Genomic DNA, 16389 nt, shown 5'->3' with positions numbered 1-16389 from the left:
CACTAAAGAAACTTCTAAATGATATTCTTCCAGAGGAAAAAGAATAACTCCAGAGGGAAGATCAGCAATGCAAAAGGAAAAGGTGAACAGAGAAACTGGCACTGTGATGATACATCTAAACAAATTCTGTCTGTATCATATAATAATGTCTAACTTTGGGGACAACAGAAGAGAAATAAAACAGTGGACAGCAATGGCAAAGGGGAGGTGATCAAAGTTAAAGCCTTTTAAGGTCCTTGTATTGTTTGCAGGGGCGGGGGGATTAGATGCTGATTAACTTTAAACTTTCTTAATTTAATGACCTGGTAACTGCTATAGAAATAGGATGTATAACCTCCAAACTGAAAAAGTGAAAAAAAGGGCATTTTAAAAAGGGCAAAACAAACCAAAAAATCCAACTTTAATCAGTCTAAAATGAAGCAAAAAAGAAAAAAAGAGATGCAGAAAAAGAAAGTATCAAGTGCTCTACCCACACCCACACCAGTCATTCTAGCCTAGCACAGAGGCCTCTCTTCTGTTTTCATAGCCTCCTCCCAGATTTTGGAAGATTACTGTGTGTGATGTTGTGTGGGACAGGAGAGAGGGTCTGATCAGCAGTCTGAGAAAAAAGGAACTCTGAAAGGCTTATAACAGAGAATCAGCATGCAAGGAGGTGTCATGGAACTGCCCCTCCTATCAGGGAGCTTCCAGCCTAAAGGAACTCCACATTATGACTTGGTGAATTCCCAGGGCCACTGTAATAGAGACCTATACTCCAAGGGTCTCATTTAATGTCAGGAATCTGAACAAAGGTGGCTCTGGGGCCCAGTCCACTGTGGGGAATGAGTCTAAGCTTCACTTGCCAACGCCATCACAGAGATTATGGTGGTGGGCTGAGAGAACCAAGTACCCTTCAGAGCCTCCCCAGGGCTCTAATTAATCAGCTTGACACTATGTCTGAGGTGCCCTGGTGTTGACATACCCTGATAGAGGACATGGTGACCCTCTCAGGTGCCTCAATGTTGTACCACACACACAAGCTGTTTCGGTTCTGAGCTACCAGCACATCACTTCCTGGGACCCACTGTACGTAGGAGCAGAAGTTGAGGATCATTGTCTTGGAGCAGCTTTCAATATCATATAGATGCAACTGAAGAAGGAAGAGGTAAATAACACAATTAAAAGGAAAGATGGGGTATCTTCTGATCTTGACCATTTCCCTAATGGTGAAATGTGTTGAGCTAAACCACCAGTCAGGTACATGCCAAATTTCAAAGCTTACTGACCTGCAACCCTTGAAGTTTATGCTGAGTTGGTATAATCTGACTCTGGCTAAATAAGAGATGACCAAAAGAGCAAAGTTCTACACCCTAGGAATTGAAGTTAGGCGAAGGTCAGACTTTCATTCTTAGAATAACTCTGGGCCAGAGTAACAGCCTGGATTACTAAAGCAAGGCCATCAGACAAATTAAATGGTTTGGAAACCTGTGATATGGTTTTTCACATCACAAAGAAAATGAAATGAAAAATCACCAAATAGTCTCCCTGCCCTTGAGGTTAAACTCTTTGGTGATACATATTGAGATCAGAATCAATAAGGGACTAGGAGACTGTCCTCAAGCCAGCTTCAATGCTGTCAGATAAAGGCAGCTGAAGAGCACTGGAGTAGTAGGCGTGGGCAAAGGCCAGCTAGGCGCGAGGAAAAGGAATGCAGGGGTAAGGAAGTTTCATGAGGGCGCAGACTGGTGAATGGTAAGACAAAAATCAACTTGCAAATTCCCCTCTTGACTTTGGTGCCATCATGATACAGTCTTCTCAAAGGTAATATAGGATGGGTTGTGATATCAGATACAAAGAATGTTGATTCTTCTGTGCCTTCTGCTATGCTAATGGCATAGCACCAAAAAATTATGTCTCATCCTGCCTCCCACAATCCCTGGTTGCAGCTAGTACCACATCCTCTGTGAACCAGATATGGATAGGCCTTAGTAACCCTCCTCACACGAAGTTTCCGGTCCCTGAAGAGAAGCTTGTGCCCAGTCTCATTAAGTTCCAGCCAATCCACTCGGCTCTCATGGCTAATGGTGCCAATGTTGTAGCCACCAATCAGATCCACTATAGAGTAAAGGAGACAAGGTTAAGAAGTGAGATTCCACAGAATCACATACAGGGCATGAGGGAGCCTGCAAAAGACTGGCCTTACAATCACAGGTTGGGCTTTAAGAATGTCACATCAGTCTAGAGTATGGCACTGGGGAATGCAAATGGCCACTACAACATAATTTTGCTAAGATGTTAGGTTTCTTCTAAAATTGTAGAGGTTTTGTTTTTGTTTAACCCTGTAGTTAACTCAAAAGATCCAGACCCGTCAAGAAATGTGATTCCTCTTTGGGACTCTTGGAGTTGTACACTAGCTGATCAGAACTACAAAGCAACTGACTTCTGTTACTCCCCAAATCCCCTGGAAGGCAGCATTAAGTACATTAAGGATGAACCCCAGTTACAGCATACTGGTGAGAGAAAGCTGATGAACAAAATGACTTTGATGATCATATTGGCCCCAAGGAGTTACCTACACATTTGAGTGCCTATAATGTAAAAATATTGAAGGGCAAACAGTAGAGAAGGGACACAGACAAAATAGAAGGAACCTCTGAGTAAAGTTAGGCTGGTCAGTACAGAGGATGAATATTTTAGTTTGGTCTGAATCTTGTAGACAATATAAGAAACAATCACATTTAGAACAGACCACTCAGCATTGGCTAGGATGCTTTCAGGGAGTCTCCTGATCCAAGGCCACCACAGCTCTTATTGATATCCATTATTAACGAGCATGTGCCTGCCTGTTAGATGCGCTGAAGCTAAAGACCAAATGCCAGCTAACGTCTACAACTGAGAAGGCCAATTTAAAAATGAGTTTCCCTTTAATTAAAAAACAAAATGATAAAGCCATGTTTTAATGCCCAATCATAGAATCATAGAATGCTAGAGCTGTGGGGACCCTATTTCTGTGAACGCTCTGAAATTATACACAAAATTATGTGTGTACGTATATTTTTCTGGGAGAGGATCTATAATTTTCATTAGATACTCAAAGGGGTCAGTGGCCCAAAAAGGTTAAGAAAAGAACTTTGTCATTTTACATACATTGAAGATGAGACCTACAGAGGGAAGTGACTAGTCCAAAGGCTCACAGCTCATTATTGCTGCTGGAACTTGGGCCACTGGACTATATTATTATTTCTATTACGAATACTTACATTTCTGAGCTCAGCAACCTGATGTGGAACATAAATTTCATGAAATGTAAAAATGCCTTCAGATCACACCCATATATATATGGAAACTTGATTTATGAGAGAGAACACTGCAAATTAGTGGGTGAAGAATGGACTTTCAATAAATGGTTAAACATATGGGAAAAAATAAAATTATATCCCTACCCACAATATGCACAAAAATAAATTCCAGGTGAAAAAATTTAAAAACATTAAAATACAGCAGAGAAAAGACCTGAAAAATCACAAACTATTTCTTAAAAAGTGATAAAATGGACTACATCAAAATTAAAAATGTATGATCACTAAAAGACACCAAAAAGGAGAGAAAAGCCACAAGCTGAGACAAACTATCTACAATATAAACAACCATCAAAGGCTATACATGCATAGACACAGAACTCCTTCAAGTCAATGAGGAAAAGACAACCTGATTTTTAAAATAGGCAGTGAATATGAACTGCAATTCACAGAAGAAGAACTCCAAATGGCCAATAAACAAATGCACAATAAAAAATTAATACAGTGAGATATTATTTCACATACATCAGATTGAGCCAAATTAGAAAGTCAGGCAATCTCAATTATTGGAGAGGATGGATGGGACGATGGGAACTCTAACTGCTGGTAGGAATGTAAATTGGCAGAACCTCTTTGAAGAGCAATTTGGAAATATTAAGTGAAACTGAAGATGAACTTCTTCTATGATTCAGCAATACCACTCTAGGTATAAACCTTAGAAAACTGAAACACTGTTAACAGTGAAAAACCAACAACATAAATGTCCATCAATAAGAGAAGAGAGAGAAGATCCAAGGTAATATAATGAAATGCTGGGATCTGACAGTACTGGGTATGGCTATACAAGTCATATTATTATTATTAAGAGCTAATATTTATTAAGTGCTTATGTACCAGGCACTAGTCTAAGTGCTTTTCATATGAGGTAGGTACTATTTTAGCCTGATTTTGTGAATGAAGAAATTGAGATACAGAAAGGTTAAGTAACTTACCTAAGATCACACAGGTAGTAAGTAGAGAAGTGAGGAAGTTTGACGCCAGAGCTCTGTTCCTAACAACTACAGTACACAGGTATATTATTCTCTATCCTTTTTGGAGAATACTATGCTATTCTCTATATTTTTCCTTTTTCTTTCTTTCTTTTTCTTTTTGAGGAAGATTAGCCCTGAGCTAACATCTGCCACCAATCCTCCTCTTTTTGCTGAGGAAGACTGGCCCTGAGCTAACATCTGTGCCCATTTCCTCTACTTTATATGTGGGATGCCTACCACAGCATGGCTTGACAAGCAGTGCAAAGGTCTGTTCCTGGGATCCGAACCAGCAAACCTCGGGCTGCTGAAGTGGAACATTTGAACTTAACCGCTGCACCACCGGGCTGGCCCCTATACTTTTTTCTATGCTTGAAACATTTCACGATAAAAAATTCACTATTAATATGTAAGATTTACAAATGTGAATGTTTGCAAAATGCAAAATAAAGTTTGTCATCACTAGTTACTAATGACAAACTATACAAAAAATAAGGCCTCTTCCAGTTCTAAGAATCTATGATCCTATGAAGTCTAAGCAAGAAAATTCATAAATTTGCTAACCGTTCTTCTCTACAATTCACAATTTTCCAGCCCTAGATAGATGCCTACATGGGCAGGCCTATATATGTACCCATGTTTCTAGCTCTAGACATCTGGAGATAGACGCATACACATGGATTTAAACATTTCACATATCCACTGTAAGAGTGGGATCACACATTTACTTGGTGCCTCTCAGATTCCCGGATTCTCCACTGTGCACAATCGGTGATTTGCAAGTGCACTATAAACATCTATTCTGTTATTAAAACTATGAGGGAGTCTTACTCACCTATAGCAATAGTCTTAATATCAACAAGATAAGCCAGTTTCTTATTATCTTCCATTCCTTGCTGACACCTCTCATTAATACGGACACTGAAACATGAAGAATGAGATGAGGCAAAATGGGCTTAGGCAGTTCATCGAGGGCTCTGAAGCACCACACAGAGTGAAGTTTTTAGGTTAACCTGAGGACATAGGAGTTAGAAGTCAAAAAGGAATTCTTTTGGGTTTTAAAAATTTGAGAACCTCGGGGGGTTACCTGATGAGGTGAGGGTTCATGAATTCAGTACGTACAGAACCCAGGGTATCATTACTCCCATATTCCACCAGGGTTAGCTCTCCAGCATTGAAGATCATGCAAACCTGGGGATGAATGGAAGTGTTATATGGTGGAAAGGTTGCACAAAGAAAAACAGTAGAAGGAAGTGTACTGTCAGTTCAAAGCAACTCCCACTTTTCTCTTTATTCTGTTCCTCTGCCTATTTCACCCTCCTCCCTTATCTGCTGTCTGCCACTTGCCATCCTTCTAACACAGAAGCTAGAAGTAGGCTTATCAAGACGGTGATGGCGAATCACATTCTACTCACATTTTCATTTTCAAAGAAATACTTCTCATTGCCACCAGATCCCTGCCAAGCTACCTGTAAAGAGGGGAGAAGACATAAGAAACATGAAACAACTATCCAAGACAATGCTGAAAGAATGACAGGGTGGGAGGCAAAGAGAATGAGTTTGGGGGGGCTTTGAGATTGCACAGAAAAGGTGCTTTGCCAGATTTTGCCCATGTCCCTGTGTTTCTGAGAGATGGCGTAAAAACAGTGGTGATTCATATTCTAGGATTCTAAACCTCCTGGGTGCCATTCCCTGAAACCACATCCCCAACACTAGAATGTCAGAACTTCCCATGGAGATCTCCCCCTAGGAACCCTGGCCCCCCTGAAATAGCAACTCAAGATGCCCCATTCCCCACATCTCCGTTTTTGGTTCCTACCTCACTAAGGCGGTTAGTGTTCAGGTCCCCCAGCAGCAGCGTGTCTGACGTGTGGGCCACCAAGTAACGTTCCTTTCCCAGGATTTTCACCTCTTCCACCTCATAGCCATAGTGTGACTTGAGTACCACTCGGGTCCCCGATGATAGGTTCTTCACAATCACCTTGGTAAGTGACAAGTCTGAGTTCCCTAGGCTTCCCCCAACCCAAAAAAGGGATGAACATGCTGCGCCCTTTGCCCACCTCCACAGTGCTAAATATAGATAATATCTTGTTTCTTCACCTGGCCTAGGACATTGTTGGTAATAATGACACCTCACATTTATGTAGTGCTTTACTATTTATGAAATGCTTTCATATATTATTTCTTTTGATGCTCACAATATATATGGTTCTGAAAGTTCCACTGGGTAAAAACAATCACTCTCCCTGTGTTCCCACAGCTCTTTGTACAGACCTTTATGATAACTTTTACCACGGTGTACTATATTATTTTTTGATACATTTGTCTCCTTTGCTAGAATGATCTCTTCAATTAAGGGACAATGTATTTCAGATAATTATCTTTGTATTCTCAATGCCTAACACTGCTGCAACACAGAAAATGGATAAATGTTTCTGGAGAAAATAAAAGAATGAAGTAACCAATGAATAATAAATGGAAGGAAAAGATAGAGGTAGAGAAAAGAAAAAAGTGGGCTCAGGAATGAGGGAATTAACTTGCAACATCACACACAGTGAGTTCAGAGGCCCTAAAACAACAGAATTGGCCCTTGTAATCCTATTTATCATCCAGTTAACAACATATAGGTAGTGAAGTTTTAAACTGGGAGGATGTAAGCAGCAATCTCTGTACCCCTTAGGTCTGATGTCTAAACCTCTGCTCACAATAAGCTGGAAGAACTGTAGCATGAAAGTTGCCAGGGAGCTGTCCTGACACATTCTGTTCCCCAGAAGAGCTCTGCCAAAGGTTATTTTTTTTTTTTTTGAGGAAGATTAGACCTGAGCTAACATCTACTGCCAATCCTCCTCTTTTTGCTGAGGAAGACTGGCCCTGAGCTCACATCCGTGCCCATCTTCCTCTACTTTATGTGTGGGATGCCTACCACAGCATGGCTTGCCAAGCAGTGCCATGTCCACACCTGGGATCGGAACTGGCAACCCTGGGCTGCTGAAGTAGAACACGTGAACTTAACTGCTGTGCCACCAGGCCGGCCCCCAAAGGTTGAATTTGATACCGTGGCTATGGCCAGAAGGCAGGGAAGTATTACAGGATGAAAGTGCCATGGCAAGATGTTGATGTGGCAGCCTATCAGCTGTTTACCTGGCTAGGGCCCACATACGTCAACTCAAACTTGTTCTTATAAATGCTCCTTCGGAGGCAGCAGTCAAACTGCTCCACTCCACCACAAAGTGTGCCCTAGAAGGGAAAGTGACAACATAAAGAATAACACACATAGTACACACGCATGGGGAGGGTATCTAGAGCTACTCTCAAAACCTAGGTTGAATTGGCAGTAAAAGGGCTGGTAGTTTTGGGAAGTACCAGAAGGAAAGAGGTGGGAATACAGGCCTCAAGGGCACCACATACTGAAGGGATGTAAGGGGGAAATCAGCCCTACCTATGCAACTCTTTGTCCCTTTTGGCCTCCAATAAAGTATGAATTTCTCTTCCCTGCCTTTAACATTGAATTTTTAGGTTGGGGTCAAAAGGGAAGAGGAGATTCTCTAATGTCAGGAGACAGTGCATTAGGATAAGGCAGAATTTTTCCCTAGTTTGGAGAAGTCAACAATGGAGACAGAGGTCACTAGTAACACACCGCACACAGTCGTGAGCCATCCCGTTTCCAGGCCAAGGCAGTGATAGTGTATAAGTTGGCAATCTCCTTGGGCTTTGCCTCTTCCCAGATGCTTCTTCGAGGGCTCCAGTTGAGTACCCGAAGCCTGAAATAAAGTATGTGGATTTTAGAAGAGATATGACCGAGCAAAAGAGTAAAAATGGGCTGATAACTGAAGGAAATTAGTCCTGCGTTATCAGAGAAGAAAGGCAATAAAAGAGAACAGGCAAGCTAGGGAGTCTAGTAGGAGAAGGACAACAAGGTTCAAAGGAAGTACGCTGGGAAAATCAAGTCAAAAGTAAAATGAGGTAAGAGTGATGAGAATGGAAAAAGAAACGAGATTGTGGCTGGTAAGAAAAATGAGCTGTTAGCAGTAGAGACACATGGAAAAAGAAAAGAGCAATGGTAGGAGTCAGGGAAGAAAGAAAGAAACATGAAGAGACACATATAAGATTGAAGGAGATAGAAAGACAGGACTGACAAAGATGGGGTTAAAAGTGCTTCAAGGAAGTAATGAGACCCAGACCTTAGCTGTTTCTCTACTCTTCCTTCTTTCATTCATTCACCAAACATTTGACCATATATCATGTACGAGATACTAATATAGGCACTGGAGATTAAAAAAAGGAACACTATGGCCTCTTTCCAAGTGCTCTTCAATTTAGTCAGATAGGGGCTGGCCCCACCGCTGAGTGGTTCTCACGCTCTGTTTCGGCAGCCCAGGGTTTCACTGGTTCGGATCCTGGGCGCTGACATGGTACTGCTCATCAAGCCATGCTGAGGTGGCATCCCACATAGCACAGCCAGAGGCACTCACAACTACAATATACAACTATGTACTGGGGGGCTTTGGGGAGAAGAAGAAGGAAAAAAAGAGATTGGCAACAGATGTTAGCTCAGGTGCCAATCTTTTAAAAAAAAAAATTTAGCCAGATAGATACAAACACCAAATTATAACATAATGTGGTAAACACTAAGCCAGTGGTCTAGAAAGGGATGATGAGAACACAAAGAAAGCGGAGAGGAACTCTGCTGTGGAATCCCAGGGACAGGTATAGAGACACAAAGAGAGCAGGGTGCCTTTTGGAACTGCCAGCGTGCCAATGGATGGTGGAAGCAGGAAGAGGAAAGTGTACAAATTAAAACCTGAGAATCTCTTTCACATACGCTTGATTCTGATCCAGTATCCCACTCTAGCTGAGAATAACTGAGCAAAATCAAAGAATGTACACAGGAAAAGTAGGCAGAAGTAGTTGCAGTTGGAAAGGAGACCCACCTGTCATAACTTCCCAGCACAACAGATTGGCCCCCAGGACTTGCTGCAGCTGTGGTGAACTCCCGCTCCTGAGGGTCACGGCTATAATCAAACGTTTGTAGCACATGGCCTTCCTTTCCATAGGCCACAATCCTCCGATCACAGCCTGCAGCCACAATGCTGTTGGTTGCCCAAGCCAAGGCATAAGGTGGGCATGGGTGGTTAACCAACTTCCCCTAAGACAAAAGTAGAGGGTTTCAACCACTCTGACTCTAAGGACTCCATCCCAGGAATTTCTCATTCCCAGCATCTGACATGCTCACTCTGCCCAGCCCACATTGCAGAAATCTTTCTCCCAACACATGCTGATCCTGAAGACTTCAAACACTGTCTTTCTGTGTTATACTCACACACACATACATATGACATGTGCACACTTACTGACCTTGTGCTCAAGAGGAAACCTCAAAATACTTGTGTTGGAGATCTTTAATATGCACCTAATAAGGCCCCCCCAAAGGGAGCTGTCCTAAACATCAACCAATACTGTGTAGGCCCATGGGGAGCATATGGCTCTCATTTTTTTAGGAGGGATAAATTTAATTAAGTATTACACAAGTAATTCTTAATGTAAATGATTCAAATATTAGAGAATTATATAGACTAAAACATGAATGTTCCTTTTATCCCTCATCTTTTCCTTTTTCCCTCTCGAGAGTAAATCACTCTTTTCTTCTATGTATTTATTTACATAAATATATTTTTTACATAAATGAGATTGTTTTTCACTTTTCATTACTCTGAGTCTTTTTTTCCCTTTGTCTCAAGGACCCTTTCACCTGATTCACCCTTTCCTGTAAATATTAAGCTCTGGCCTCCTAAACTCAAATCCTCTCTGTGGCCACATCCAAATGTCTCTCTCCCTGAGGTTTTACTCCTCTAGCCTCCTCCCCCAGCACCTCTATGTAAATTCCTTAGATGTCCGACCTCCTCTAGGGGGGGTCTTGGAATTTCCTTATCTCCTATCCCAGAGTATCCTTTATTCATACCTGTGACTCTCCAGAGCCTTCATCATCAAAGAAATACCTAACAATGGTGCCATCTGCATGACCAGAGAGAATTCCTTTCCCAGAACAACTGAAAAAGTGGAGAAAGAGGAAAGGAGAGAAATACAGGAAGAGTTATCTCACCAAGAAAGTCCCCTTTCTCTGTCAAACACTACCCTACCTGTGGTCCCTCCTACCAGTCCTCCCCATCTTTCATACTTTGGGCTCCCATCCCAGACTTCCTCATAGCTTTTTCCTACCATTGCCAAGCTCTTGGGATACCACTCTTCCTTACTCACTTTGTTGTCAGTGATACCACGTAAGAATCTGTCCCATAGATGGTAGATGATTTATTAGTTTTAGTGTTTGCTAAACGAACCTGAAAATGGGAGAATGGACACAAGTCTGGTTAGGCTACTTTCAATTTCACCCAGTTCTTAATTAAGAAAAGAAAAATAAATAATAAAAAAATGCCCTGGTCCTTACATATTCTCCCCCAGTACACAACTCAACCCTAAGGGAGAATACTAACCATATTCCTCTCTCCAGAACCATTATCCCCATCCACAACCTCTCCTGTGTTTCTCTTCCCTCCTTTACCTTCCCTTCAGCCAGTCCAAAGACAATGATGTACTCTGCTGGCCACTGCAGACAGGTAACAGCACTCTGTAAGGAAGAAATAATGAAAAAGGATAACCTTCTCTATGTAGGTTAGCACATTTATGACAACCTGAACCTGAACAACCTGCCACATGCCACCACCCCAATCACCTATAGGGAAGGAGAGGAGGGGACCCAACTGGGGCTCTAAGGAGGAAAGCAGATGATGAGCAGCCAGGCAGCACCATCCTTGCAGTAGGAAAAGTCAGATTCAGATGTTTAAAAATCCAATTCCTAGTTGCATTTATAAGCAGATATACTGATACATGGTTGCTCATCCTAGTCTCCCAGGGACTGGTTTGAACTTTACCGTCTGGATAAACTTGTTACAGATGACTTTCTTGTCACCCCTGCCAAATAAAAGGAGAGAAAGCATATTAAAAACCACTTCCATAAATAAATTGCCACAAGTGACGCTGGGAGAACGGAAGAAAGAGCAGATACCTTCCCTGGCCCACCAGTATTTCCTACCACTCTGCAGAAGCCCTAAAAGGAGGCATAAGAGGGAGGAGTCTGAGTAGCTTTGGAACAATAACAAAGACGTAACATCACTCAGGGCTCCCCAGGATCTCAAAGGGCCTCCTTGTTGACCTTAGACTGGTTCCTCCAGGCATGGGATTGCAGAACACACGGGGCAGGCAAAGGTAGGGAAGCAACAACAGACTCTGGAAGGCCAGTGCCTCCCCTGCCCCAGCTTGGCTCCTCATCCTCTCTATTCTCCCTCCCCAGTGAGGCATTTCTTCCTGCCGTCCCCTTCTTTTCTGACCCACGCCATGTCCCAATCTCTATCCTCACCAATCTTCTCCAATCTTGTAGACATAGATGATGTTGTCGGTCTGTCCTATGGCAATTTTAGTGGAATCAGGAGAAAAAGCCATGCCCTTCACCATATAGCTCTTCCTGCCATACTAAGAGTTAAAAAATAAAGAAAAAGAAGTAATGAGTATATATGAAAGAGAAAAGAGAAGAAAAGGTGCATGTATGACTGTAATGGGCTTGAGGGATTTACACTGAGAAAAGGAGGGGCAGGCCATTGCCTATGACTATGGCTAGGAAGCGGGTTAGAAGGCTTTCAGGTTCATAAGGCCCCAAGAACAGGTTAAGGTACACAGGAGCCCTCTTCACCTTCATGTCAGCTGGTTTAGTGGAGAACTTATCTCTCCGCTCCCCATGTTCATCATACAGCAACACCACTCGGTCCACTGTGCAGACGGCAAATTTGGCATTGTTCTGGGACCAAGCCATGCACGTCACCTTTGCAGCTCCATCCTGCAGAAGCAAAGGGGGCAAAAATCAACCCAGGCACCGGTCTAGAATACCAAAAGCATTTCTGGTTCCCTTAGTTCTAGTGTGACTTAGGTCAATTTTCCTCCTGCATTTCTTGTTCCACTAGTTCTAGTGTGACTTTGGTTGATTTCCCGCCTATCACGGTCCTTAAAACAAAGAGATGAGTGTGATCCATCCTGGTCTCCAAGGCCATAAAACCCTGGACTGTGAGAACAAGGTGATTCTAGAAACCCATAATGCAAATGCACTAAGAGATGACACGCTAAACCAACTGTACCAATGTGTCCCTGCGATGGCCTCCTTGTTCCCCCATGTCCCAGGTCTGCTACTGAAATAAATTCAATTGGTCTGATAAGTTTTGGTCTTTAGCCATTCATTCAATTAATATTTTTTGAGTACCTTATTGAGAAAGACACTTGACCAGGGCTGAGACGGAGACAAAGATCAAAACAAGAATTGAATAAGATGGTGCAAAAACAGGAAAAGTCCCATAAGAGAGGTACATACAAAGCACTGTAATAGTTTGCAGAAGACAGATAATTTTATGTTTAAATAATTAACATTAAGCTTTGAAGAATGAGTGGGGAAATTGTTTGAGATAGAAGGAACAGCACGAGCAAAGGCAACTTCTGGTCAAGAAATAGTAATTTAATTTAGCCAAAAGTATCTTGTAAATAGCAGAATAGAGGAAGCAAGGCAGGGAAAACAGACTGAGGCCAGCTCAGGAAGGGTCTTCGAAGTGATGCTAAGGAGTCTGGGCTTACTTGGTAGTTAAGGGAGAGAGTGAAAGTTCTGAAACAGTAAAACAATCAGAGTTGAGATTTGAGATGAACAAGGCCATCTTGTTTTGTTCTTTTTTAACTATCCACTTCACCCAAATCAGAAGTGATCATCTCCCAGTGAATTATTTTTGCCACATCTGTCCCTTCTACCACCAGGGCTGGTCATCTACGGTTCTGCACTAAGGATTTTTCCCTCCTTGAAATAAAAAATTTAGCTTCTGCTCCAGTTGTTTGATCAATTACTTGGGCTCTAGAGCTCTGGCTTAAAGCATAATTGCTTTTCACTCCTAACTCACCAACCTCCAAAGTGAGAGGTAAAAAAGGCTTTTTTCATCAAAATCCTCAAACCAGAGTCAGAAAACAGCCACACCAACACCTTTATCACTCTCCAACTCTTGGTTACATTAGGTTAGAAGGGCTGAGGGCTCCTCAACAACCATTGCTGATCATCTTCCTTCATCATTTTGCCCAATCCTGGACATCTGGCCCTTTCCCGCATCATGACATCATCTTATTTTGAAAGACTGAAGGAGGATTTCATTTCCAATTAATCCATTAGGGTAAAGGAATCTTTAAATTACAGATTCAGCAATGAGCACAGCTCTCTTTTGTTCTAACTTCCTTCTATTCTCCTAAAGCCTCTGTAAAGTCTTCCTCATTCCCAAAATCAATCAATTCCCTTTTCTCTACAATATGTACCTCACAGAACTGTCGTGAGGATTAAGTGAGACAGGGAACAAAATAATAATAGCTAACCTTTAACAGCACTTCCCATAGACAGGCATTTTGATAAGTGTTTCATATGCATTATCTAGTTTTACCTGATAACTCAGGTAGATGCTGTTATTATGCCCCTTTTACAGATGGGGAAACTAAGGCAAAGAAAGGTTAAGTAATTTGCTCAAGTTTACATACACAGTTTGCAAGTGGCAGAACCAAGATTTAAATCCATGTTTGCCTCCATAAACCACAATCCTAGTTTTTTAACTTATGCTGCCCTGGTACATCTTAAACACTCGGTTATGGCAGATGTTATTCTCATTAGCTTTGCTCCATTTTGTCCTCTGAATTGTGAATGTCCTTCTCCTTGTCTCTCAGTTTTCACAACGCTTTTCAGTTTACAATGTTCTTTTGTGTATTACTTCATTTAACTCTTACCCTAAATTCCTTAAGGTTGCTATCATCATTACTCCCATTTTCCAAATGAAGAAGCTGGGTGAATGCTTAGAGAGACTGTGCAATAGGGGCCAAAGTCAGTGGCATCAGGTCATTTACTTAAAGTAGTAGTGGTGCGAAGACTGGAATTCTGGTCTCCTAACTCCAAAACCCAGCCTCTCTTCACCATGTTTCTGGGCTCCTCCCCCAGTGCCCAGCCTCTTCTGAATCTGAGATCTTCACCATCAGAAGGAATGGTGAGGCCTTCTGCACTCCCTCTTTGGGGCTTGCACCTAAAGCGTTTATTTAATTCGATGTAGATTTATGTTCGTTGTTTACATGTGCGCCTCCTTCTCTAGTACAAGCCTCTTTAAGGCAGGGGCCATAACTGAGACAGCTCTGGATCCCTCAGAGCCCCAGCACTGGCTCTGGTGCGCCACTGACGTTAAACGAAACGTAATGAAAGCTACAGTGGTTAGCGGTCCATCTTGCCTACTGAACACTCTATCGATGAAGCAGAATCCGAATTATCGCTACAGCCTTCCGTCTTCTGCACACAGTAGGCGCTCAACATTATTAAACTTCAGTCGTCCCCCATTTTTCTTGGAACGTTAAGGCGGGCGGGGAGGGAAGAGGCACGCATCTCCTCACCTGAGGGCTCAGCAGGGTCCTCAGGTGCTTCAACTGCATGATGAATACCTGTCTCTCAGACGCCACCAGACAGCGACAGCTCCCGTGGTTACCTGGACAACCCGCCACGCAGCCGCAGCGACACCCGCTTACGCAGATGCGACCAGAGCGCAACGCACGTCGCAAGGTCACCACGTAAACTCGCGGCGAAGCAAACAAAACGTGCGCAGGCGCAGTGGGCTCTAGGGCGGGACCCTCGAGAGGGATTGATGAGCCCTCTCCTCGACCAACCCTGTCTCCGCATGCAAAACCAAGTTCAAGCCACGCCTTCAAGCCTTTAGCGAACTCTGGGTGCTACGCAGTCGTCGTCTTTCTCACTGACGTATGTCAGCGTGGCTGAGTGCATTCTTTTAATCCTCACAACCCTGGAGGAAAGCAGGGCAGTTGCCATTAGAGGCCTTTTACAGTTGACAGAATTGAACCCAAATAGATTATATGACTTGCATGGAATCACAAGGCTAATAATGATAGCTAACAGTGAATACTCAGTATGTGTCTGCCAAGTACTGTGCAAAGTGTTGTACATCATCATCTCATTTAATCTCAAAGCTACTTTATGAAGGGGATAGCATTATTAGATAGCATATATACCATTTTACATAATAGGAGACTCAGGATTAGAGGGGTCACTTGCCCAAGCTAACAGTCAGTAAAGGACGGAATTGGGGTTCAACCCAGAGCTGGTGCCTTTATAGACTCTTTATATTCCTTAATTCCCAGCTCTCTCTCTCCATGCTATGCTACTATACCTTGTGACACTTTCATCCTAAGACATGATGACGTGTCCAGAGTCTGAGAGATGAATTTTTTGAAACCAGTGGCCAGGGAGAGGTAAGGTACTCTACTTCTGAATTGGGTAACAGTGGATTAAAGACTGTTGCTTAGATCAGGATGTTTTTACGGTTTAGAGAGGAGGGCAAAACCAGAGTTTGGCTCACCTAATAGGTTAAAGTTAAATCCTGTGATACCTGAGGTTGGAACTTGGTTAAGTAGTGGATTGATCTTTGTTTGGACTGGGGTGTCTTTCAGAATTAATGGTCTAATTTCTTATAACATACCAGAGAGATCGAGATGCAGAAAAAGAAAGAAGAGTTACTCATAAGTCTCCTCTAAGGATCAGAGATTTAGAAGACCTGTAACCCTCCAGAAAGTGTAAGATATGCTGTCCAGACAGATGCTGGGTTCTGAAGCCTTTCCCCCAAAGTAGTTGCAAATGTCAACAGGTATTTCTCTCACTGGCACCAACCCTCCTTGGAACTTAGGAGTAGAGGACAGCCTCTATTTTCACAGGAAACAAGTAGGCCCCAGAGCCCAAATTATAATTCTGTTGACAGGGGAATTCCAACCCCTCTGTTTTATTTCCAGAATCTTCTTCTGGATATAGTGGCAGAGAGTGAATATAAACTCAATTATGCTTTACAATTATTATTGACTTTGAATGAACAGAGACAAAGACAGACAGAGACAAAAGGGAAAACGAGGGCAAGGAAGAGTAGGCATAGGAATGCACAGGATAGGAGCACGTGGCACTGAGGGCTCCATTAGTGTAGCTG

General features: G+C 42.6%; 1 protein-coding gene across 1 annotated transcript in view; it reads right to left on the bottom strand.

The window, feature by feature from the left end:
• The window catches only part of IFT172 (intraflagellar transport 172), a 32226-nt gene extending 17236 nt beyond the window's left edge, over positions 1-14990 (bottom strand). The window contains exons 1-16 of the mRNA XM_046660269.1: positions 14798-14990; positions 12048-12191; positions 11718-11830; positions 11233-11272; positions 10863-10928; positions 10562-10641; positions 10266-10353; positions 9238-9452; positions 7944-8067; positions 7448-7543; positions 6126-6287; positions 5722-5775; positions 5394-5497; positions 5142-5227; positions 1982-2094; positions 962-1129 (exon numbers count right to left, since the gene is read on the bottom strand). Coding sequence (XP_046516225.1) covers positions 962-1129; positions 1982-2094; positions 5142-5227; positions 5394-5497; positions 5722-5775; positions 6126-6287; positions 7448-7543; positions 7944-8067; positions 9238-9452; positions 10266-10353; positions 10562-10641; positions 10863-10928; positions 11233-11272; positions 11718-11830; positions 12048-12191; positions 14798-14836 — 1692 coding nt within the window. The 5' untranslated portion in view covers positions 14837-14990. The remainder of the gene's footprint in view (positions 1-961; positions 1130-1981; positions 2095-5141; positions 5228-5393; positions 5498-5721; positions 5776-6125; positions 6288-7447; positions 7544-7943; positions 8068-9237; positions 9453-10265; positions 10354-10561; positions 10642-10862; positions 10929-11232; positions 11273-11717; positions 11831-12047; positions 12192-14797) is intronic.
• Between the last annotated feature and the right edge of the window lie 1399 nt (positions 14991-16389).

This window comes from Equus quagga, chromosome 5 (assembly GCF_021613505.1).
Source record: "Equus quagga isolate Etosha38 chromosome 5, UCLA_HA_Equagga_1.0, whole genome shotgun sequence".
NCBI classification, from domain to species: domain Eukaryota; kingdom Metazoa; phylum Chordata; class Mammalia; order Perissodactyla; family Equidae; genus Equus; species Equus quagga.
This window is presented reverse-complemented; position numbering and strand designations above follow the sequence as displayed.